This window comes from Eurosta solidaginis, chromosome 2 (genome assembly GCF_040869045.1).
Source record: "Eurosta solidaginis isolate ZX-2024a chromosome 2, ASM4086904v1, whole genome shotgun sequence".
In the NCBI taxonomy this organism is placed as follows: domain Eukaryota; kingdom Metazoa; phylum Arthropoda; class Insecta; order Diptera; family Tephritidae; genus Eurosta; species Eurosta solidaginis.
In genome coordinates, this window is record NC_090320.1 from 187,417,395 (window position 1) to 187,444,022 (window position 26,628).

Here is a 26,628-nt window from a genome sequence, read left to right on the forward strand (position 1 = left end):
TCGCCAAGGTCACGCTCTCTAACCAAAGCTGCGGCCTCCGTACGAAAGTATGGCCGGATTTCCGGAATTTTCCCAATGATCTCGTGTATGTGGTCGGACACCAATGATCGGGGGCAGGAGCTGGTGCTCGGCATTGCTTCTGTCCATGCTTCCAAAATTGTAGTGATGGGTTGGAACGGCAATGTGGCGCGAGCAGCCACGGATACTTGTTGTGGCTTGCTTAATAGCCGCCCTGGGCGGGAACAGCAAGGTCCCACAAAAGTTTTTGAGAAAATTACTGAATCGACAAAGGTTGGCATCTAGTTGTTTCGATTTTAGAAACAATTTTCTAAGAGGGGTCAGCCCTCGGCGGTTTTTGGCCTTCACTGCAAGTGTTTTCCTGCCATGAAAGGTTTATCAGTGAAGATTCACCCAATTGCAGTCGGTCTAGAACATTTAGGCTCCGTCCCGCAAATTTGTAGGAAATATTAAAAGTTAGCACGACTAAAATTGAAAGCAAATCTATGCCTAAATCTTCCCGTAGATATATCGCGCCTTGTATTTATTAGTTTTTGATTAAAGCCAGCAGAATGGCGTGAATATGATATATCTGTCCGAAATTTTTTTTTCTCCATTTATTCGATTTTGGGTTATCGGAAGAGTTTGAAACAATGGGGAAAAAGAAAATCGTAGGTGTAAGCTCGCCAGGACTAAGGTTGGTCGGGGGAGTCTTAAAATCTTACAAATAAATAAATGAAACGAAAATAATACTTCTGTTGTAACAAAGATATTTTAATTGGTTCGAAATAATTCAAAATAAATTAGAAATATATTTAGAGAATAAATAAAAAATAAATAACTTATTAAATTCGTATGTACATTACAAATTATCAATTACATAAGTCGAAAAATTTTCTTATTTTTAAAAAAAGTTTTGTAATCTTACTGCCACAAAAAAAGAAATAACCGTTGTAAAGAAACAGAAATTAAAATTAACCTGAAACAAGTTAAATTTATTAAAAAACTAATTAAGTTCACATTAAATCTAAAACAATAAATAATCACTGCTAAAATAAGTTTATTTTTAAACGGTAAGCATTTGGCAGATGAAAATATATATAAAGAACAATAAAGCAACATAACCAACACACCATTTTAAATATCGGCTGGTTAAAAAAATTAAAGAACGATAAATTTTTTGTTCAAAATAAATAATTTTTCTTTATTAGCAAGAAAAGAGATTCGTGTTTTCTTTTTATGCCCTTAGACTAGTTTTTATGCAATTCACTTTAATTATTAATAAAAACAAAATAATATAAGAGACGAAAAAAGAATGTAGTTATGTACCTGAAATATTAATTAGTAAGATACAAAATTTAATTCAAGCAGAAAACTTAAATTTTTTATAATAGGCGTATGTATGTACATATCGCTCATTTACTTCAATAGTGTTATAACTCAAAAAACACATTTTTCCAGGAGAGCCATTCAAAGATTTTCACTGCCATATGTTGCACATATAAAAACATATTTTCATTTTTATAGCACGTGGATAATTTTTAACTGATCACAAAGTTTTTTATACAGCACAGATCATGATATTGGGTACGTTTATACGTTATTAACTCAAAAGTCAAGTTTTTATAGTTACGACACTATTGAAGTAAATGAGCGATATGTATTACGTCAAACCCATAGACTCCTAAAGGCAGATTTACATAAACGCTTTGGTCGTGTTGTTTCGCTTTGAAAGCGCCTTGCTACTTTCTGTGCTTTGAAGCGCTCACAGCGTTTATGTAAGTCTGCCTTAATGCCCTTCCAAATTCCATACAAGTTTACTAGGTTTAGATATACAAATAGCATGGTTTGTGAGACATTGACATTGTGAATCACACCATAAACCGAATATAAACGCACGCGGTTTTTTTATTCTACGAAACAACCGTACATTGCTACAGTGTAAACGTCAAACCGAAATGCCTCTGTTCAGGCGGAAATACATAAACACTCACTTCTAACACTTTGTTGGTAAATTTCTTTTTTTTATCGCTTTTAAAACTTGGGTTTAAATCAACATTAGAGCTCAAGTTAATAGCTAGCTTATGTCTCAAATGTCAAGCATAGTTTCTCAACAATGGCTCCACTTGAGAATCATAGCGTGCTCAACCAAAAGGGAATTTTGCTACATGTTATTCAACAAAATCTTTGTTTAAAAATTCTACCACTTTTCCTAAGGATCTACCACGGATTTTTTTAAATCTATCGTCAAAATGCTTTTGCTGCATCTCTTCTAATTCAAGATTTGACAGCGACATGAGATATAAGTGAAAAGCCATTCCGTGTTTTTCGTTTTGAAAGGACCAAAGAGTTTATTTAAATCTGCTCTTCCACGCCGTGTGCGGAACTTTGGCTAGTTTCATATAATTTGCATGTGCATGTTACGTTTTGACATAATATTGCCGATGTGCATTTATATTCGGGTTGGGAGTGTCAAACTCGCAGTTTAAATGGTATAACGAATATTACTGGGCATTTATTAAGAATTTTCGAGTTTAAATGAGCTGGTTTCTTATGTTTGCAAACATGAAATAGCCCGGTTATTTCAGGCAAAACAGAGGTCAACTTCAACATTGGCATAAAAGGTATACGGCGGCTTCAGGTTGAACTCTGCGCCACATTAACTTTGACAATTGAAATGAAGGGGGCAGTAGTCATGTCACAAAAAAGCGCCAAATCACAATTTTATAGCAATTTTGGTTATTATAAATATTTTAACTCTAATCTGTTTCCATTTAGTTTTTTTTTTTTAACTTAAAAGATGCTGCGAAAAAAAGAAAGTAAAATAAAGTAGATGTCAAAGTTAAAAAGAAGTTGCCTATTTATCTTTACGTTTTAATGTCGAAGCATTCATTCTATCGCCTTAACTTTGTTGACAAAGTTCAAGCCATGCGGAAAGCCAACGTAAAGTGTTATCTGACGCCGACTCAATGGTTCTTACGTATTTATTCTTTCATTATAGAGTTGCGCTCAGAACCCAAATAAAATCTCGTGTACGCATATAACTCCTTCGCAAATATCTACCTTACTAAGGCTTAGTCGCATTTATCGTTTACTACAAAGTTGCAGACCATGAACTCTGTAAACCAGGAAAACATTTTAATTTTTGTGTTTTTGAGTAGAAAACGTCCTGGTAGTAACTTTAAGGAAAATCATGCTTTTTCTGAAAAATCTTCACAAATAAAAGTGAAATCCCGACTTTTGTTTTTTAAGTCCCACTAAAAAGTGAGCGGCCGCATTGGTGTGATGCTAGCCCGATCCGCCTACCAGACCGAAGGTCTTGGGTTCAAATCCCGGCGGTAAAGCCTCGCCAAAAATTTCGGAAAAAGTTGTTTCAAAAAGAAAAACTGTTTTCTAAAGAGGGATCGCCCTCAACAGTGGTTTGGCAAACACTCCGACCGAGTATATGTATTTTTGCCAAAAAAAGTTTCTCAGTGAAAATGTATCTACCTTGCAGCTGTCGTCCTGAATCGGCATTAAAAACATGTGGACACATCGCCATAAGTTATCATCAAAGAATTTTCCAGTTCTCACTAATTTTGGCTAGACTTAAATTATTTTCTTTTTTTTTCAATACGTATATATTTAACATTAACAATCTAAAAAGAAATTCAACGCTTTTTGCGAAATTCGGGAAAATAACCATGTATCCATAAAAATATATGTCGGGATTTAACTTCTTTTTGTTTCTAATACAAAATAAATGAATACTTAGCGAGATTTACTTCCGAAGAGATTAAGGTCGATCTGCTCTTCCAATCTGTGTTACACATATGGCTATAAATAAGCTTCAACTTTTTTTTTTTTTTTAATTTTCACAAAGTTTAGCTAGGCCTAAATTATTTTCGCTATTTTTTATAAAATAAAATCACATTTCAATTCAACTTTTTGTTGACATATTTTTAAATTTTCGTGCTATTATGTATTTTTCAATCATACTGTGGTGAATATTAGCGTTTTAATACATCACTATGCTGCTATTAAATAAAGGCACAACAAGAGTAAAGCAAGCAGTCACACACATGTACATGTAAACATTAAAGCAAGCACTGACGCATACATGTTAACAGCGAAGAGAATATTTCACATATATGCATGTAGGCAGCAGCTAACAGCAGAAGTTAATACTCACACATACACACGCATATAACTAGAAGGCAAACGTGAATATCAAATGCATAAAGGAGGCGGCCACCGTGGTGTGATGTAGCGTGCTCCGCCTACCACACTGTATACCCTGGGTTCACACCCCGGGCAAAGCAACAGCAAAATTTTAGAAATAAGGTTTTTCAATTAGAAGAAAATTTTTCTAAGCGGGGTCGCCGTCGGCAATGTTTGGCAAGTGCTCCGGTTGTATTTCTGCCATGAAAAGCTCTAAGTGAAAACTCATCTTCTTTGCAGATGCCGTTCGTAGTCGGCATAAAACATGTGGGTCCCGTCCGGCCAATTTGTAGGGAAAATCAATAGGAGCACGACGCAAATTGGAAGAGAAGCTCGGCCTTAGATCTCTTCGGAGGTTATCGTGCCTTACATTTATTTATTTTTTAAAGGAGAAAAAATAAGCATTTGTTAGAGAAGGTTGTTCGCGAAAACTCTAGACCCTTGGAGAAATGTGCGAACGAGGCAACAGAGCATGTAAAAGGAGTGCAAGCTGAGGAATAATGAATCAGTTTGATTTTAAGTGAAGTACGCGAGTGTTGTAATTGTGAAGAACTACATATTTTTTAAAGGAGAAAAAAATAAGCATTTATTAGAGAAGGTTGTTCGCGAAAACTCTAGACCCTTGGAGAAATGTGCGAACGAGGCAACAGAGCGTGTAAAAGGAGTGCAAGCTGAGGAATAATGAATCAGTTTGATTTTAAGTGAAATACGCGAGTGTTGTAATTGTTAAGAACTACTACCACAGTAGAGTTGTAAATAAAGAGCATACCTCTAAACTGAATAATTGAGTAATTTATTCGACAGTTGAGCGATTCGAACGATAGCAGAAGGTGCGAAATAATCAAGAATTCCTAAAATTTGTTGCAGTACAATAAAAAACGCGTGGTTCTATTTCAAGAGTCTTACATCAATTATACCTATTTCTTCTTCTTTCGGATATTTTTTTTATTCGATGAACAATGGCTTCTGTAAACTAAGCTTATATCAAATCGTCCTTATGAGTGTCGACATATGTATGTACGGATTCCGATTTCATGGTATACAACTTTGTAATAAACGAAAAGCCGTATATTAAAAGCTTGGGAGATATTTGAGCACGTTAACATGAATGTCTCAAAGCTCGGGTTTAAAATATCAAATCATTAGTATTCATAATTATTGGGTACATAAATAGTGTAGGGAAAAATGATGTTAATACAATTTAAAGATGCATGCAAAAAATATTTAACCATAATAACTATTTTGTGCTATACTAGAAAGTTCACAACAAGTTTGTTACTTATGTATATATAGATCGTTATTTATCAATGATTATTGTTAATGTTAGTTTTTTAATTACGAATGTCGGATGTTTTAGGAGAATTCTCGATAGAGGATTTTAGGTTTACAAATCAATTGCTTCGATTATTTGCATATACAATAATCTTTCATAGGTATCTAACACTTACATATTTATATTAGCATAATTATGTACGTATGCATAAGTCTTATATGCAATATGTATTTCTTATAAAGGCAAACTATTTTAGAAATATGGCATTTAAGCTGAAATATTGCAGCCTTCAGCCAGAATACAACAAATAAATGTCTAGACATTTGAGCCATATTTATGAACCCTACCTTTGCACTAATATTCTTAGTTTCTTAATCTTACTACATAAATAGTTTTTACACAAACAACCAACATCAAGATATACATACATATTTATCATAATTATATAACACTTTTTAATAAAGATATCTATTCGTTTTTCTTTTGTTTTGGTTTTTCATGTTTTCTTATTACCAATACACTGATTTTCATTTCTAACATACACATGTAACTAACTCTACTTAACCCATTTTAAGCACATTTTAAATTTTTAGCCTACTTGAGAATAATATGATTTTTACTACACTTTCCTCAACGCCATTCTTGCATTTGTATGCCAAATACTGTTTTGATATCAAGCGACATTTAGAAATAAAATTTAAAGAACAGCTGCCGCTCCTGCACAAGCATTGGCGCCAGTTTCGTTCCCTCCGCCGTCCAAATCTTTGTTTCTGCCGCTAGTGCTATTTGTGATACTGTTACTAGAACGTGCGGGAGAAATAGTGTTGCCTCCATTCAAATTCAAGTTGAGATTATTGCTTGTACCTGATGTTGAGGCGGCATTGCAGCTAGAACTCTGGAATAGTACTAAAAATCCATTGCTAATAATACAAGTGCGAGATTCGGATTCCTTTTCAAGTATTTGTCGGGCCTGCACATGTAAAATGATTAAATAAGTTAAAAAATTTGTTTAATTTAATATGTATCTATTTTATGCCAATTGCACACAGAGGCTTAATGAAATAATTAGTCAAGTTTTCTACATTAAAGGCCTAACTGAACTCAATCTTCCATACAAAATATAAATTCTTAATTATCTCATTATTGCTTTATTGAATGCCTAATCGAGTGAAAAATCCAGTCGGTTTTGCTTGGTGCTTCGAAATTCATTGCCAATGTAAAAAATCACAATCAAAAATAAATTATTTTCAATAATTTACAAAAAGCAGAAAAACACGAAAAAATTCAGAATTTAAATTTCGCTGCATTTGCTGCAAAAGATAATATGGCTTTTTCGAAAATAGGCACATATTTGGATAGGTCCAACATGCATTTTATGCATAGGTGCATGCATTTTATTTTGATTGTATTTATAGTTAAGAAGGAAACGGCAGCTTTCCATTTTAACTATTTTTTGTAAAAACGAAATATTTTTTTGGGGCTGTTGACAAAAGTTTGCTTAATGAAGCAAAAGGCCCTGTATGAAAAGGGAAACTTAATTATTTCATTAAACAGAATTGTGATTCGATTAAGTTTCTGTGTGAAAACGGTATTAGGATGCTTCGTTTGAGACTAAAGTTTTGGCTGCGTTAATTTGCGTTAAACATAACTTGCCAGGTATAGTCAATTCTCATAAAAGAATTCACCTTAAGTTCCAGTTTGAGCTTCAATTTTCTGATTTGGTAAGGTTTTCTCGAAACTTGGTTTTAAAGATAACGAACTTTTTTTTTCCATCTTTATATAAGGTAATTTATTTAGATCTATTTTTAAGTTTCCTAACAATGACCTAATACAGTGAAGATGTTAGAAGAAAAATTCCGGTAGGTGCCGCACGATCAAAATATAAGGAAAACTCAATCAGAACAAATGGAATCTTGCGGTAGAGTTTTAAGTAACATCGCGACAAGTCAGATAATCGAAATTCAGAGCATATTCATTAATCAGTGAAAATAAAAATTCATTAACATGATGTTCAAGGACACATTTTCCAATACTTTTTGATTCATTTATATGAAGAAAGTGGTACAAAAATGTTTAACCTCTCTTTACTTAACTTATAATGTTCACGAGTGAAAATTTCTCAAGTAAGCCATCTGAAGATTTCAAGGTCTCAGTTTCTGTTGTAAACACACTCTTTGGACAGGCTTTGGATACGCATTTTCCTGCGTCAAATGATGAATATTGAATCTAGAAAACCATTCTAAGCAAAGATATGTAAATACTCATTTACGGGTATGTTCTCAACGTGCGCACTCTCACATGAGTATATTATTTATAACTTTTATTCCCGATTTGATCCATTTTTTTCTCAACGGCATTTTAAACATAACTGATTTTTGCACTTTCAGTATTTTTTTTTTTGTGTCAAAAAATTAGATGAACACTTTTTTTGCATTATTTTGCACGATCAATTTATTATGGAACACATTTAAATATAATAATATTCGATAAAAATTATAAGCTTAAAGAAGTATTAATTCTGTCTATGGCCGTTCGAATTTTCAAAATCGAACAAACCTAGCGGATAGATAGAGATTAAAAAAAAAAAAAAAATAAAATAAAACAAAAACTTTGTTCATATTAGCAACAACAAATTTTTCCCTTCTTCATTTTTCCCTGCTTCAAAGTCTGTCGAAATAACGTATTCGCAACAAAAATGGAGATCTAAGAGTTTTCGGGTGGCCCACTTTGGGAACTTTCACCCCAATGTAACATGAAAGAACAAAAATTGATAGATTGGAGCTAACGTAGAAGAGCAGTATTCCTATAATATCATGATTATCTTGGATGGCTAGAATGGATGTTGTTCCCAAAATTTGTTTTTTAGTTGAAATCGGTAAAACTAAAGAGACAAGGGCTATTAATATCGCTTCATACAAAATCTATATTAGTTTCTTAAACTCAAATTAGCGTATCCGATATGGATTTTTAGCACTGATTGGCGGATGTAAATCTCCTAAGATGTATAATGCGCTAATTAGTTATTCTTATTATTAGCATGTCAAGTGTTACCTTAGTTCTGTGGTCCGCCAGAGCATTTCGCACTGTTTCATGTTGTTTTTGTAGTTCATCGGTTCGTTTGTCGTAGGTTTGCTTCAGACGCACACGTTCCGCTACGCCCCGCTCAACTACAGAGCTGGCCACTTCACGCTTCATTCTAGCAAAGGAATGATAAAAAAATCAGTAGAACAAGTTTATTACCATTTGAGTTCTTACCTAACTAATTCATCGCGATCACGATGAACAGCTGACAAGTTTTTCACTTCAGTTCGTCGCGCTTCTTGTAATTGATGCATTACCTCGGAGGTGACACGATCAAGCGACGCCTTAAGCTGCTTCATTTGATTTGCTTGTGAGTTACGCAACACCTTATCTGCTGATGAATATATTATCTCATGATACTTTTCCTGAATATCCCGATATTGTGTTGAATATTCTCGACAAGAGGCAAGTAGTCGGTCTTGCTGCGAACGTGCCGTCAATGAAGGGCTTTCACAGCCACTACCAGTTGCACCGTCAGTCAAATCATCATTGAGATCAGCAATATCTGCCAAGCAAGGTGGCATCTCTATATTAACATCGCTAGAGGAGATACAAGTACTATTTTAAATGTGAATGATTTTTAACACGCAGAAACCGAACACAAGTTAAACTAGAAACTTACAGACTTTTATTGCTAAGACGTTTCTTCAGTTTGTGCGCAATGTTGAACATTGGCTTCTTGCTTCCATCCACAGGACTAGATTTTTGCATTGCAATTTTAATTTTTTCCTTATCGTGCTTTTTACGTAACGCTTCTAGCTTCTTTTCCATTTCAACCCTCTTTTCGCGCACCATTTTATGATCGAGTATTTTATTCAAGGGTTCCGCACGCACCAAATCCACATCGAATTGTGATGATTCCATTTGTCGTATAGATGTTTGTGCCGTTGAGTCGAGTGAATGTTGATGTGTGAATCCCGGCCCACTCGAGGTTGATGCGTCTGCTGTATCTTGAACAACACTTGCAGTTGCATCAGTACTGTTAGATGCTGCAGCTGTAATGCTGGCACGATGCTTTGGGCTCATTGTCGTCGACTCCACTGGGCGTAACTCTTTCTTTTGGCCACCTACTTGTACAAAAACGACTTTGTTTGTCAAGTTTAATGGACGTAGGCGAGTAGGTAACAGGATTACGAGGTAACAAAGTTACGTGCAAACGTTTGTGTTTTTGAGTGTGTGTGTTGTTGTGTATCGTGTTGTTAGAGTGTTGATAAGTATTTGTTGACATAAAGGGAGGAAACGTTGAAGTGTCCAAAACCAATAGTAGACGAAAGGAGTTTAAAATAAATAAAAAAGAAATATAAATTAATAGTCAAGGTAACTAAAGCAGGAACGAATTAAAAATTCAAAGTAATATACTTAAAAGTTGTATTCCAAAATATATATTTGGAACTAAGAATAACCTAAAAATAAAGCGATGGCATAAACCGAGAGTCAAGACTATCATCATACTGATTTACATACATAAATAGGCTTTTATATAATTAAAAACATATCAACATAAAATTTAGAACTATAAATATATATGACGTTTATATGTACATATTTTGGTTGCTTACATGAGTTAGTTATATCTTCATCAGACGAGATCGGTTCGGTGCCTTCAGTCAGTACTGCCAATTGTTTGTCTCGCTTTTCCAATTCACTTTGATATTTGATCGGATTTGCTAACGCCTCCGCGAAATTCGATAAATCATCTGGTACATAATCTTTCACCACAATACACAAAAACACGGAAGAAAGTGTTATGGGTTGACCAAGTTCGGTGCGTAAATTCACATGACGATACCCAGGACATAACCCAATAACAGGGAGTACACGGTGACCAAGAAATTTACCTCCCTCTTCATAAGCTGCAATGCGTATATTAGCTAGTTCAGGTAGCACTACCTGTAAACAGAAGATTTTTATAATATACATATTAATTTATGAATCTCTCCTACCTTTTTGAACACAAATGGCTCCTCGTCAAAAACAGGATTTATGCCGTTATCACGTACGATTCGTGTACGAAATCGTTTTCTTACAGTATCAGCTGGTAGACCAAACATATCCACCTCAACGTAAGTTCCCACACGCTTGTCGGTTAAAAATTGACCAGACAATACTGTTATAGATACAGTGCCTGCTATAATGCCATCAACCTAAAAAATATGTGGTTAGTAAAAATTGTCTCAATATAAAAAATGGTTTTAATATTACCGTGCTCTCTGCAAAAGGATCCAAACGCCGATCGGTACGACGCATAAATTCTGGTTTCAACAAGTAACCCGAGCGGTCATTGTATTCAAAAATGCCTAAATTCAATTGCATAGCCAAATCTAATGTTTGGTAATTAAGCGCCACAAGCTGACAGCCGGCATTCCAAAAGAGCTGTAGGAAATTGAAAGATTTTTCTATAAGCTAACATAACTCAGTTGAAAGTATGCATTTTACCTGTGGCATGAAGTTTGAACTATCGAAGCGAGTTCCAGTAGGATAGACTCGCGAAAGCTGGTGTTTATTATAGTTTACAAACTCGATTGGTCGCTCCTTGAGAAGCGCTGTTGCTTGTTTCTCATCAAATGAAGACATTTCGTAGCAACGATTTTTTTCTGAAAATGAATTTGTGTGTGATACAAGCAGATAAATATTTTTAAAATATATACATATGTACATACGTGTAATGCCTATGTACTTACTTTCTGCACTTTCAAATGTATAGAAATGTACTGGCTCCACATAGTTAACCAACGCCGAAAGCTCAGCGGCTGCTTCCGTTTCCTTTTGTGGTTTTTCCGCCGCCGGGTCGACACCTACAGGTGGAGCTGGTGTTACATTTGGCATAGATTCTTCGTCGGTCGAGCTATCTGTATCTGAAGATCCGGTACTATCCTTCGAATTTTGACGAATTTGCTGCAGAATAAACAGTATCAGAAAAAAGAAGTGAAACTGGCAATTAAATCCACACAAGTTTTCAGATTATAAAGGCTATTTGGCCAATCTTTTAATATAAATTTTAAACGAAAAAAAATTGTAGTGAATCATATGCGTCCTAAATGAGTGTCAGAAGTTAATGGATAGTTAAAGAAAAATTCCAGTATATTTTCCTGTAGTTTACGTAACAAATTCTTAACATAGTAATTATCAACAAGTAAACCAGCATCTTCCACTTCAGTTTATAGAAGAGTTACCAATAAACTGTAAGGAATTACCCAGGAGACTTCCGGAATATATAAAAGAAAATTATCGAATAAATATCCAAGCATCAAAAAGTCATAACAAACAAGTAAGGAAGGCTAAGTTCGGGTGTAACCGAACATTACATACTCAGTTGAGAGCTATGGAGATAAAATAAGGGAAAATCACCATGTAGGAAAATGAAACTAGGGTAACCCTGGAATGTGTTTTTATGACATGTGTATCAAATGGAAGACATTAAAGAGTATTTTAAGAGGGAGTGGGCCATAGTTCTATAGGTGGACGCCAGTTAGGGATATCGCCATAAAGGTGGACCAGGGCTGACTCTAGAATTTGTTTGTACGATATGGGTATCAAAAGAAAGGTGTTAATGAGTGTTTTAAAAGGGAGTGGGCCCTATTTCTATAGGTGGACGCCTTTTCGAGATATCGCCATAAAGGTGGATCAGGGGTGACTCTAGAATTTGTTTGTACAATATGGGTATCAAACGAGAGTGATAAGGAGTATTTTAAAAGGGAGTGGGCCTTAGTTCTATAAGTGGACGCCTTTTCGAGATATCACCATAAAAGTGGAAAAGGGGTGACTGTAGAATGCGTTTGTACAACATGGGTATCAAACGAAAGGTGTTAATGATTATTTAAAAGGGAGTGGGCCTTAGTTCTATAGGTGGACGCCTTTTCGGGATATCGTTATAAAGGGGGACCAGGGTTGACTCTAGAATGCGTTTGTACAATATGGGTATCAAATGAAAGGTGTTAATGGTTATTTAAAAGGGAGTGGGCCTTAGTTCTATAGGTGGACGCCTTTTCTGGATATCGTTATAAAGGTGTACCAGGGGTGACTCTATAATGTGTTTGTACGATATGGGTATCAAATTAAAGGTATTAATGAGGGTTTTAAAAGGGAGTTGTGGTAGTTGTATATGTAAAGGCGTTTTCGAGATATCGACCAAAATGTGGACCAGGGTGACCCACAACATCATCTGCCGGGTACCGCTAATTTATTTATATATGTAATACCACGAACAGTAATCCTGCCAAGATTCCAAGGGCTTTTGATTTCGCCCTGCAGAACTTTTTCATTTTCTTCTACTTAATATGGTAGGTGTCACACCCATTTTACAAAGTTATATTTTGCGTCAATAAACCAATCCAATTACCATTTTTCATCCCTTTTTTCGTATTTGGTATAGAATTATGGCATTTTTTTCATTTTTCGTAATTTTCGATACCGAAAAAGTGGGCGTGGTCATAGTCGGATTTCGGTCATTTTTTATACCAATACAAAGTGAGTAGAGATAAGTACGTGAACTTAGTTTAGTAAAGATACATCGATTTGTGCTCAAGTTATCGGTTAACGGCCGAGAGGAAGGACAGACGGTCGACTGTGTATAAAAACTTGGCGTGGCTTCAACCGATTTCGCCCTTTTTCACAGAAAACAGTTATCGTCGTAGAATCTAAGCCCCTGCCAAATTTCACAAGGATTGGTAAATTTTTGTTCGACTTATGGCATTAAAAGTATACTAGACAAATTAAACGAAAAAGGGCGAAGCCACGCCCATTTTGAAATTTTCTTTTATTTTTGTATTTTGTTGCACCATATCATTACTGGAGTTGAATGTTGACATAATCTACTTATATACTGTAAAGATATTAACTTTCCTTTTAAAATTTGACTTTAAAAACAATTTTTTTTTAAGTGGACGTGGTCGTTCTCCGATTTTGCTAATTTTTATTAAGCATACATATAGTAATAGGAGTAACGTTCCTGTCAAATTTCATCATGATATCTTCAACGACTGCCAAATTACAGCTTGTAAAACTTCTAAATTACCTTCTTTTAAAAGTAGGCGGTGCCACCCCCATTGTCCAAAATTTTACTAATTTTCTATTCTGCCTCATAAGTTCAACTCACCTACCAAGTTTCATCACTTTGTCCGTCTTTGGTAATGAATTAACGCACTTTTTCCATTTTTCGATATCGAAAAAGTAGGCGTGGTTATAGTCCGATATCATTCATTTTAAATAGCGATCTGAGATGAGTGCCCAGGAACCTACATACCAAATTTCATCACGATACCTCAAAATTTACTCAAGTTATCGTGTTAACGGACGGACGGACGGACATGGCTCAATCAAATTTTTTTTCGATACTTATGATTTTGATATATGGAAGTCTATATCTATCTCGATTTCTTTATACCTGTACAACCAACCGTTATCCAATCAACAAAGTTAATATACTCTGTGGGCTCTGCTCAACTGAGTATAAAAAATAGCAGTAAGCTTCTGGTATCTAAAATCATATTTCCCCGTGTGACATCATTATCTATCAAGAAAGCTACCGATATATTTTTAGAGGCTTCTTTTACAATGCCGGGAAAATATTCAAGAAATTATAAGCATATTTCAGTTTTGGCATTTGCTATTTATAAAGGCTAATTCTATCCCCACGCCAATTCTGTCTAACTAGATAACTACTAGTGAGTTACCTGGTAAATACCGAATAAACTATACGATTAGGAAAATGATTCTAAATTTGAAACACATTTTTATTTTATGATGAACTTAAAATCCCTTAAAAAAATTCGTTTGAATTTTAGACCAAACCCAAAGAACAACAGGGGAAAGCGAAAAAAGTGGAAAAGAAGGTGAACAGTAAAAAAAATTTTTTTTTATTAATTAAACCTAATAGTTTATGAATTCATAAGCTTATACTGTTTTCACACAGAAACTTAATGATCTCATTTCACCTTCTAATGAAATCGTAAATTTTTTGCTTTCACACAGAAGTAGCTGCTCGATTAGTATGAAGGATGAAATGTCAAGCGAATAAAATGACAATATTATATGAGAGACAATCATGGCGGAACGATACAAGGTGGCAACATAGTGACATACCTACAAACATAAAAAAAATCCATGTACTTGTAAATTCGATGGACAAATGTCAAAATCGTACTGCGCCGGTAGTTGATGTATGAAATCAAATAAAAAAGGTTATAATCAGCTGTTCGATGCGGCCACTTTGTATCGTTCCGCCATGCAAACAATGACATTTACTTTGACAAATGACATTTTTAAGCACTGAACACACCAAAAAATAAGAAGAGGAATGCTGCCAACAGAGTTGCATTGTGCTTTTGACTTCATTAGGCATTCGATTAGCTACTAATGAAATAATTATAGATTCGAATTTTGTAGGGAAGATTGAGCTCAATAAGCGTCTTAATGTAGAAAACTGCCTTTATTATTCAACAAGCCGTCTGCGTGAAAACAGTATTACACCGGCTTATAATAATTGAATATTCAATTATTATTTTTGTGTAAGAGAAACTGAATATTCAATTATTACTTTTGTTTAAGAGAAACTGAAAAGAAAGAAAGAAACATTTACTGGCATATTGCGATGGTACCATTTCGAAAACCGCCACGTAATCATCATTAGGCAATTTCGATATGTTATCAAAGGTTTGACCGAAATTCGCACCGCGAATCACAGGGTGAAAGTCCAGTTGCCATAATTACTAGGCTGTCCTTCTTGTATTTGTCTTCTTGCTTATTTCAGTTTATCTCATTTTTACACTAACAACACAATTGAGACATTCTGTCTCTATACTAATTTGTGTGTTATGCAGATTTGTTTTTTGTGAAGTTCCTTTGTTTTATTTATTTTTTGTTTTCATTGCGAATAAGAAGCTTTTTTGTAAACTTATATTTATGTTTGTATGTTTAATGGTGTGTTCAATTTTTACTTAATATTTTAAAATTAGTAAAACTTTAAATTTTAAAGTTATTTTGAAGTTTGAAATTGAAGAAAAAATATTAAAAAGAGAAAGAAAGAAAGAAAACCAATTTGTTTTACTTATAATCGGTTTAGAATTCAAACCGAACGCAGTTCTGCCGTTTTCATTAATATTTCCAAAGTTTCAATTCTACACAAAAATATGGTTTAGTAATACATATGTATGTATATTACATAAAAGTTTAAAATTTAGGCATACAACACTTAATGTTAATTATCCCAGTTTCAGTTAGAATGTAGAGATCCACATTCTTTATTAGGACTGCAGAATCGGCCCATGAACTTTTTTTCTGTTTGTCTTATGAACAAGATTTTTATTTCATTCAAAAGAAGCCAAACATAACACGCTTATATAAGCTTTACTTGTATATAAATACATACGTAACTTTTTTTTTAAATGTTACGTGGATTTTAATAACAAACTGAGGCAATTCTCAAGGATTCCTATTCGCCGCATGTGCTATGCTTTAATCAAATTCTATATTGGAAACCATGGAAACAATTCAAATTTTACATGAATACGACACTCTTGCGAATTGCCCAACTGTACTTGTTTAAGTGTTGATGTATCCTGGTAACCTTTTTAACATTTTTAGTTTGCTTGGTTAGATTTTAAATTGCCGAAGTAAATTCAGTGTTCATTAATCTATGATTTTTACTTGTTCATTGAAATCCGGGTGAGATATTTTCTTTTAATCACAAGGACGATTTAAAAAATATAAGATTCAAAAAAATGCATAGCATTAAGAAATATGTTAAACGTAGTGCGGTGATATTCAGAAACACTTTTTAAAACTTTTTACATTTTAATAAGGTTCAGGACCTTTGAAGATGTTTCGGCCATGAAAAGCTTCAAGCCAATAATTCGTCAGTGCATTACCTTGTTGGTACCTACCTGCAGTGGCGGGGGATATACTCCGCTGCTGATGTCACCATTTCCAGTCATAGCTGCATTTGTGCCGACAGTAGCGGCTACATTCTCTCCTTGTATGGAGCCTTGATGTTGTATGGTAGGTGGTGTCGCGGCATGACTTATAGATGATCTGCTAGATGCGTCAACTATATAAATAAATAAAACAATGGGAATAATGTTATTTTTAATTTAGATATTAGAAAAATTAAGGCCCACTTGTAGAACTTTTTTATGCAGTGTGATTTTTAAAATTTTTCAAAATTTTATCTTAAGAGTCTAAGTCCTCTTTGAAAAGGAAAGAAGGCTCGCGGGCTTTACCTCCTTTTATTGGGAAATCACGCTCGCAGACTAGTTACTAATTTGCACAAAACGGATTGGACTAAAAAAATTTATGATATAACTAAAAGTAAAAACAAAACAAAACAAATTTATAATAAAACGAAGTGATATAAAATAAAATTAAAATTGGTTTTATGACAAAACCTGTCAGTCTTTCATTAACATGATAACTTGACGGAAAATTGAGAAGTCTTAACAAAATTTAGTACATGGGATCATATGAGCTCGTAATATACGTATTTGTGTTGAAAATGGTCGAAATCACATATAAAAAACGCCCACTTCGATATCGAGAATTTCGTAAATGGGACAATTGTAAAATTGGTAAATTGATGAGACTTGGTGAGTGGCTTTGCTTTACAATGCAAAATATTAGTAAAGTGTATTTCATTATTAATCGAAAACTCATAGTTTCTATAATAAAATCGTTCAAGATCTCGGATTCAAATAACCTTGTAGTAGGGTGAAATTTTCTGAAGTACATCAATATTTTTCAATGGTCGAATTTTCAAGCTTTTTTATAATTTTTTGGTTGACATAAATAAATTAAAAATACCATTTATGCCAATTTTCCCAAACTCGATTTTTTTTCGAAATCATAGTACTTTTGGTTTTGCTGAACGAGTAAAGCTGTTCTTTATGTATCGTGATAAGTCGGCTGATTTTGCTCGTTTTTGACACACTTGTTTGTGACCACAAAATAGTTATATTCATAACTTCTACTTGACTTTATTACTTTTTGATATTTTTGTATTTTTACTTGTTTCGTATGAAAATGCAGTCAAAAATAAAAACGTGATCACGTTTTTACGGACACAAGTTTTTTTTATAAAAGGAGATGGAACGCAATTGGGTACATGATTTTATGTTATCATTCATTAAGTCAACGCTACAGTCCGCTTTTTATTTTATTTTTTTTGAAATTTTTTCAATTTCTGACTCTGTTGAAGAGAAATTGGGAACATTTCAAAAAACTTTAAAAGTTGAAAAAAAAAACTTTGAAAAATAATAGTCTGTTATAAGTTTTATTCAATGGTAATTTTTTTTTGCTATTTGCTCTATTGGGCATTGTTATGCAGAGCTTTGTATTTTCTCGCAATATGCATAAAAGATTATATCCTTTAAAACCAAAAAATTTGCCACACACTAGTATTGTTTGTGTTTGTATAAGAAGATTCAAATATTTTTCAATTTTGTTTGATTTTAGAGATGAGTTTCTCATTGTTTAATATTATTAGTATTTGTACAATTCATTACTTACCCGAGTTCGCCGTTGACAATTTGTTAACTGTTGCTGCAGCAGCGATCGCAGTTGATGATGCTCCTCCACCCTTCTTGTGACGATGATGGTGATGATGTTTTCGTTTATTCTTAATGATTATTTTACGTTTAAGTAATGATGGTGGTGGTAAATCAGTATTTGGCTCTAGTGGATGTGAATCTAGCGGTTTATCTAGCAACATTTCACCAAATATCTCACGACAGTAGTTGGCGATCTTAGCCTAATGTATGTACATAGCAAACGATAAACGAATTTAAAAAATGAAAATTTAGCAAATATTATAATGAGGGGAACCTTTGAGTGGATTAAGCAATAAAAGGAGCAATTAAGCATTTTACTGAAAATCAATTTAACACAAACTTCTTCAATAATAAAAACTTAGCATCGGTACGTACACAGTGGATCGATATATGAGATACATTTCATAAATGCTAAAAATTGTTATACCTTCCAGTTGAGATTACCATATAAGGTACTACTTCGACAGTTATATTTCGTTATTCTAAACTTCCTATGCAGTATTGTTCCTTTCTCAAAATGCTGTAGCCCGACTAAAGCCCACAATTTTCTTCACTTGTCAAACTGGCTTATCTATGGAGAAGATAATTTACATAGAAAACAACATGTCTTCGTGCAAAGAAATAAGCTTATTGCCACGCCTTATGTCATGCACCGGCAGCTCTAAAAAAAATTAGCTTCATACTTTTGTATTTCTATAAATTAATGTTTTTGTCTCCCACTAAGTGCTCCCTTTTTAATATTGTAACGAATGTTAGCAGCACTGAGCGATGCTATCGTAACCAGCGACGTGAATGCACATCAATAATTCAATCATTATGTATCTACATAAACGAATAAATAATTGCGTCTACACATATGTACGTATACGAACATCGGACCGGCAATGCACAAATACATGCATATATCTTATCTGAGTTGTCACAAGAGAGAGCAATAATTTGTGCACGTAGTTGTGGCTGGCGATTTTGTAGCCGAACTAACTAGTAACTTCTGGAAATCGAAGAGCCTAGAAGTATGCAGCGTAAACTATAAAAGCGGGGCAGGCGAGTAAGAAGAGTTCAGTTTGATTTGAGATTTCGATTAAGCGCTATCTAGTGAGCTATAGCAGAATTATTTTGAATAGTAGGGTTTCATTTGAGCTATCAATCAGTTTGGTTATTAAGTTGCAAAGTATAAGTGTTATTGTGAAGTACTGTAATAAAGGCCATTTTTCACTTATTCAATATTGGAGTTATTTATTCAACAGTTTAGCGATACGAACTTAGCAGAGGGTTGCAAATAAGAGGATTTGCAAGCAATTTCGTTACAATATTATATCCATGAAGCCTGGCGAACTGAACTCAAAGTCAAACCACGAAATTAAGACAAATTGAATATTACTGTTTTAGCCTAATTGATTATGGTTGTTTCATGTATTTACCTGCTGCCTTGGGTTGCAATGATTTTCGAAGCTTAATATCACAGGAAATTCAGAGGTTTTGAAAGCGGTCTCAGCAATAGCCTCTAAAGCGTCTCTGGCATTTATTTCAGGGACCAGCGTGTAGCCATGCACAATAACTGGCTCATCAGTACGCCCATTCCAAAAATCCAATTCGACGCATCTACAAACGTTCAAAATTTAAATTACTATTAAATGCGGGGATTCAATTTTAAAGTCTGTATCAATACGAGTTGTGAATCCTGCTATGAATTTAATGCATTTAGCAGGTGTTTTATGTATGACGTTCCTCTACGTAAGCAAAAATGAAATTGATTTTGCGCCATAGAAATCCTTTTCTTAATCTAGATAAGTAATTTTTCTTAAAACACATGATTTTTTTTCGTTGGTTATAGGAATAGTTTGCATTACCATTATTGGTGACAAAAACGAAACTGTAATGAACGATAAAAACGTTTGCCAAGTCTCCTAGTCCATACGGAAATCTCCCTGTTATGTTGCAGATGGTATGTGGAAATATTGTAGAATGGCTTAGAACCATCTTTGAGGGTTGCGTAAAACTAAACCACGGCCCGAAATCTTGGGGAACGGTTGGAGTAGTCTTCAGGTCTGAAAGCGGGAAGAACCACAAATCTGCACCCGAAATGATAATATAGCAGCCGCCTGTAAGAATAGCAACTCGGGAGGATGGGGCATTATCACCAATGCTGTGGACGCCGGTCATCAACCGAGTGCTTAGGCGGTTCGACAGTCGAACTCGCGGCGTAAGCAGATGACGTTTCATACATCATAAATCTAACGACATGACAATCAGCTCCTTTATAGATTAGGCACTTCGGGATGTTCATGCCTGACATCCGAAGTCGGGTCGCCAAAGTGAAATACCAATTTATTTGGATAAAGCCTAAGCTTGCTGGGGTAACCGTCCAAGAAAAATACAGCATACAATATTTAGAAATTATACTAGATAGTAAGTTGGCGTGGAAACTCCATATGGAAGAGGGATCGAAGAAAGACTCCGCGGCACTGTATGCACGCAAGAAGAAACTAGAAATCACGTGGGGCATTTCGCCCAAACTTTCTCACGTGCAACAAAAAAACAAGAGAAGATATGAAGATTATTATAAATAAAAAAAAAATAAATGTAAGGCGCGATAACCTCCGAAGAGATCGAAGGCCGAGCTTCTCTTCCAATTTTCGTCGTGCTCCTCTTGCTTTTCCCTACAAATTGGCAGGACGGGACCTACATGTTTGATGCCGACTCCGAACGGCATCTGCAAAGCATATGTGTTTTCACTGAGAGCTTTTCATGGTAGAAATACACCCGGAGCGCTTGCCAAACATTGCCGAGGGGCGACCCCGCTTAGAAAAAATTTTCTTCTAATTTAAAAACCTTATTTCTAAAATTTTGATGTTGCTTAGCCCGGGGTGCGAACCCAGGGCATACGGTGTGGTAGGCGGAGCACGCTACCATCACACCACGGTGGCCACATGAAGATTTTCATAATTAGCATAACGGGAGCCCTAAAAACTACCCCGCCATCATGCATGCAATTCTGTACATCCCACCAGCAGACCTAGCGAAATATATAACGTTAGCAACTGCAACAAGGCCTTAAGGTATCGGGGCAGCTTGAGTGCGGGCCGTATGTCCATAGCAGTAAAACGCCATCGAATATATGGTGAACGGACTTCCTGGCCCCTTTCTTGAGCCTTGAAATGCTTTTTGGGCCATAATACAGTCGGAAGATTGCCACAAGGAGGCAGAACTAGCAGAACATACTAAACATATGTACACCGATGGCTCCAAATTAAGGTAACGGGACAGCCCTGCTGTATACTATGTTGATCCAGAAATAAGTAGATTCCACAGGCTGTCAGATGCACGCACTATCTTTCAAGCGGAAATTGTAGCATGCTTGAGCTGCAATTCAGTTAATAAATATACATATATTGATAGCCAGGTGGCAATCGAGGCAATAACGCCTCACAGTACTTCATCAGGAAGTGTCATGGAATGTAAAGAAGGATGGAACAAACTTCGCTCTGGCCGGTCCATGCATCCATGTTTGGTTCCCGGCAATAATGGGGTAGAAGGTAATGAATAGGCCGATGAGTTGGCAAAGGAGGGTGCAGAACTCGATGAATCGACGGAGGACGTCACAATCCCTTTGGGAGAAATCAAAAGGAGACAGGAGGTGCACATGATCCATTAAGAGGGAAAAGCGTGGACGAAAGCTAACTTAAGGCTAACTGGAAACTGTCTTCTGACGTTACTTGCTTATAAGTTATACATCGTCAATTACAGCAGATATGGCAAGTGCGAGCTGCGATTGAGAAAGTTCTGTGTTCGTGCCCTGCGGTCGAGGTCGGAGCAGCAATTAAGGTAGGTCTCAGAAAATTTCTAGTATTTGCCAAGAGGACGGAGTTATTCTATAACATACGTCCTGCTTTTTTATTAGAGTTTTTCCATTTCGAAGTCAAACCAATTCTGGTAACACAATGGAGTTATTCAGTCTCATTCAGTTCAACCTAACTTTACCTAGGAACAGTTTTCTTAAGAATGGAAGACATTTTATTTAAAAAAAAAAATATTAAAATATTAAATTGTGTAAGTGTTACGGGCCGCCGTGGTGTGATAGTAGCGTGCTCCGCCTACCACACCTTAGATCCTGGGTTCACGCCCCGGGCAAAGCAAAATCAAATATTTTAGAAACAGGTTTTTTCAATTAGAAGAAAAAAAGAGTTCTTTGATTGAATAACGAGGCAGTAACTATTGCGAGTAGGAAACGGAGTGGTCCTAACGAAAATGTGAGAATCTAAATTTTTTTTCGAAAATAAGTTATTTGCACAGAAAAACGAATTGCGAATTTATTCGTGCAATAATACTTTTAAAATTGCAAGTATGTGTAAGGTAATAATGGTTTTAAATTCACCCTGCATTATCTGCACACTACTAAATGACACCAGTATCCAAACTTTTCATAGGGAACCAAATGAAATTACAACACGGTTTCCTAATCAAAAACGACATATCTACGCAGCACTGTTGGGCGTTAATCAATTAAAAATTGATTAAAAAATTAATTGCAATGAAATCAATTGCACTTAAATGAATTGAATTAAAATTAATTGCATTTAAATTTGAAATTATATTTTGCAATTAAATTATTTACAACTGAAAAAATTGCAACTCGTTTTCCAATTGTTTTATGAAACAATTAAAAATAACAATTTAAAATTTTTTTCTGAAATTTTTAAAATTTTAGAAGCAAACTGCTGTTGCATGAGTTTTAAATAAAATAATTAAAAAAAATTTTAAGTTAAACGGTTTTATTGAAAACAATACTTACGTAAAGTAATAATAATCCTAAAAGCTAGAAAATAATTAGGTAGATCCTAGGTACTAGTCATCACAATCCTCATCAATCTAGGGCGTAGATCAGACAATTAAATAAAAGCATTGGGCGCGCGAAATTTCTAACAATGTGAGGCGTAGCATAACCTGATTAAGGTCCAGTTGGTCTTACTTATGACTATCAATAGAAATTTTAAGCGTCCAACGCTTTTATTTAATTGTCTGATCAACGCCCTAGATTGATGGGGAGTGTGATGACTAGTACCTAGGACCTACCTAATTATTTTCTAGCTTTTAGTATTATTATTACTTCATGTAAGTATTGTTTTCAATAAAACCGTTTAACTTAAAATTTTTTATACTCAGTTGAGCAGAGCTCACAGAGTATATTAACTTTGATTGGATAACGGTTGGTTGTACAGGTATAAAGGAATCGAGATAGATATAGACTTCCATATATCAAAATCATCAGTATCGAAAAAAAATTCGATTGAGCCATGTCCGTCCGTCCGTCTGTCCGTTAACACGATAACTTGAGTAAATTTTGAGTTATCTTGATGAAATTTGGTATGTAGGTTCCTGGGCACTCATCTCAGATCGCTATTTAAAATGAACGATATCGGACAATAGCCACGCCTACTTTTTCGATATCGAAAATTTCGAAAAATAGAAAAAGTGCGATAATTCGTTACCAAAGGCGGGTAAAGCGATGAAACTTGGAAGGTGAGTTGAACTTATGACGCAGAATAGAAAATTAGTAAAATTTTGGACAATGGGCGTGGCACCGCCCACTTTTAAAACAAGGTAATTTAGAAGTTTTGCAAGCTGTAATTTCGCAGTCGTTGAAGACATCATGATGAAATTTGGCAGGAACGTTACTCTTATTACTATATGTCTGCTTAATAAAAATTAGCAATATCGGAGAACGACCGCGCCCACTTTATAAAAAAAATGTTTTTTTTTAATTAAAATTTTAAAAGAAAAGTTAATATCTTTACAGTATATAAGTAAATTATGTCAAAATTCATCTCCAGTAATGATATGTTGCAACAAAATAAAAAAAAAAAAAAAAAATTCAAAATGGGCGTGGCTCCGCCCTTTTTCATTTAATTTGTCTAGGATACTTTTAATGCCATAAGTCGAACAAAAATTTACCAATCCTTGTGAAATTTGGTAGAGGCTTAGCTTCTAGGACGATAACTGTTTTCTGTGAAAAAGGGCTAAATCGGTTGAAGCCCCGCCCAGTTTTTATAAACAGTCGACCGTCTGTCCTTCCGCTCGGCCGTTAACACGATAACTCAGTTCACGTACTTATCTGAACTCACTTTGTATTGGTGTAAAAAATGGCCGAAATCCGACTATGACCACGCCCACTTTTTCGATATCGAAAATTACCAAAAATGAAAAAAATGCCATAATTATATACCAAATACGAAAAAAGGGATGAAACATGGTAATTGTATTGGTCTATTGACGCAAAATATAACTTTAGAAAAAAACTTGGTAAAATGCGTGTGACACCTACCATATTAAGTAGAAGAAAGTGAAAAAGTTCTGCTGGCGAAATCAAAAGCCCTTGGAATCTTGGCAGGAATACTGTTCGTGGTATGACATATATAAATAAACTAGCGGTACCCGACAGATGATGTTCTGGATCACCCTGGTCCACATTTTGGTCAATATCTCGAAAACGCCTTCACATATACAACTAAGGGCCACTCCCTTTTAAAACCCTCATTAATACCTTTAATTTGATACCCATTCTAGAGTCACCCCTGGTCCACGTTTATGGCGATATCTCGAAAAGGCGTCCACATATAGAACTAAGGCCCACTTTTTTTTCAAATACTCATTAACACCTTTCATTTGATACCCATATCGTACAAAAAAATTCTATAGTCACCCCTGGCCCACCTGTATGGCGATATCTTGAAAAGGCGTCCACCTATAGAACTAAGGCCCACGCCCTTTTAAAATAGTCATTAACACCTTTCATTTGATACCCATATTGTACAAACGCATTCTAGAGTCAGCCCTGGTCCACGTTTATGGCGATATCTCGAAAAGGCGTCCACCCGTAGAACTAAGGCCCACTCCCTTTTAAAACACTTATTAACACCTTTCGTTTGATACCCATATTGTACAAACGCATTCTATAGTCAAACCTGGTCCACTTTTATAACGATATACCGAAAAGGCGTCCACCTATAGAACTAAGGCCCACTCCCTTTTAAAATACTCATTAATACCTTTCATTTGATACTCATATCGTACAAACAAATTCTAGAGGCACCCCTGGTCCATCTTTATAGCGATATCTCGAAAAGGCGTCCATCTATAGAACTTAGGCCCACGCCCTTTTAAAATACTCATTAATACCTTTCATTTGATACCCATATCGTACAAAATAAATTCTAGAGTCACCCCTGGTCCACCTTTATGGTGATATCTCGAAAAGGCGTCCACCTATACAACTTAGGCCCACTCCCTTTTAAAATTATCATTAACACATTTCATTTGATACCCATATCGTACAAACAAATTCTAGAGTCAGGCCTGGCCCACCTTTATGGCGATATCCCTAAATGGCGTCCATCTATAGAACTATGGCCCACTTCCTCTTAAAATACTCTTTAATACCTTCCATTTGATACACGTGTCATACAAACACATTCCAGGGTTACCCTAGGTTCTTTTTACAACATGGTGATTTTCCCTTACTTTGTTTCCACAGCTCTCAACTGAGTATGTAATGTTCGGTTACACCCGAACTTAGCCTTCCTTACTTGTTTTTTAATTATTTTATTTTCAAGTTTTTAGTCCTTGTTTAATTGCCTATTATTTCTCATTCTATTTAGTTCATTTAGTGACTCATTATTACAAGGAATCTTTCCTGACAATTTGGTACAATCTAAGTTCTCAATACATAATCCTTCCAAAGACTTTACTCGGATCTGCGCCACGTATGCTTTTGTCCCTCCTCCAACTTATTTTGATGTCACTTTTAACGGACTGTATGTAATATTTGTTCCAAATATGAGCCAAATCGGACATCACAGGTCGCTTTCTATTCATGTATGTATTATGTGTTCCAAATACGGACCAAATCGGACCACAAAAACGATTTTTTTGAGTATCTCGATCTTTGAGCCACCTAGCAGCGATTTTTTTTCATAGGTCGCTTTCTATTCTTGTATGTATTATGTGTTTTAAATATGGGCCAAATCGGACCACAAATACGATTTTTGTGAATCTCGACCCTTGCGCCACTTAGCGGCGATTTCTGAACTATATTCTAAGTTTCAAGCTTGTAGCTTATCGGGAAGTTACTTAAATTTCTATTACACAATTCGTCCACAACGGCCGTGCAGCCTGTCAAGTCAACCTAAATAAAACCGTTTAAAACGGTCATCATTTTGAATTTTTAGAAGCAAACTGCGGTTGTATGAGTTTCAAGAAACGGTCATCATTTTGAATTTTTAGAAGCAAAATGCGGTGGTATGAGTTTCAAGAAACGGTCATCATTTTGAATTTTTTGAAGCAAACTGCTGTATGTGTGTCAAGAAACGGTCATCTACTACAAAACGAACCCTGCTTTCTTTGCTTGACTTTTATATATAAACCACTTTCCTAATATAACAATGGGAGACACCGAATGTAACGAACCGGCTATGGGCGAGTCATTCGATTCATTTACACCTCGACTATCAAACGATCTCGTTGCATGCTCGTCTTCCTCAA

General features: G+C 35.2%; 1 protein-coding gene across 9 annotated transcripts in view; it reads right to left on the reverse strand.

Annotated features, from left to right (window-relative positions):
* Positions 1 to 750: 750 nt before the first annotated feature.
* The window catches only part of Plc21C (Phospholipase C at 21C), a 318,758-nt gene continuing 292,880 nt past the window's right edge, over positions 751 to 26,628 (reverse strand). For 3 of the 9 annotated variants that reach the window (XM_067766582.1, XM_067766580.1, XM_067766577.1), the window contains 12 exons: positions 19,512 to 19,692; positions 18,050 to 18,290; positions 16,432 to 16,595; positions 11,233 to 11,446; positions 10,988 to 11,145; positions 10,754 to 10,924; positions 10,495 to 10,695; positions 10,111 to 10,441; positions 9,174 to 9,636; positions 8,726 to 9,109; positions 8,522 to 8,666; positions 751 to 6,440 (listed from right to left, as the gene is read on the reverse strand). In XM_067766582.1, the coding sequence (XP_067622683.1) occupies positions 6,168 to 6,440; positions 8,522 to 8,666; positions 8,726 to 9,109; positions 9,174 to 9,636; positions 10,111 to 10,441; positions 10,495 to 10,695; positions 10,754 to 10,924; positions 10,988 to 11,145; positions 11,233 to 11,446; positions 16,432 to 16,595; positions 18,050 to 18,290; positions 19,512 to 19,692 (2,926 nt within the window). In that variant the 3' untranslated portion in view covers positions 751 to 6,167. The remainder of the gene's footprint in view (positions 6,441 to 8,521; positions 8,667 to 8,725; positions 9,110 to 9,173; positions 9,637 to 10,110; positions 10,442 to 10,494; positions 10,696 to 10,753; positions 10,925 to 10,987; positions 11,146 to 11,232; positions 11,447 to 16,431; positions 16,596 to 18,049; positions 18,291 to 19,511; positions 19,693 to 26,628) is intronic. The other 6 variants (XM_067766585.1, XM_067766581.1, XM_067766583.1 and 3 more) reach the window with 3 other exon arrangements.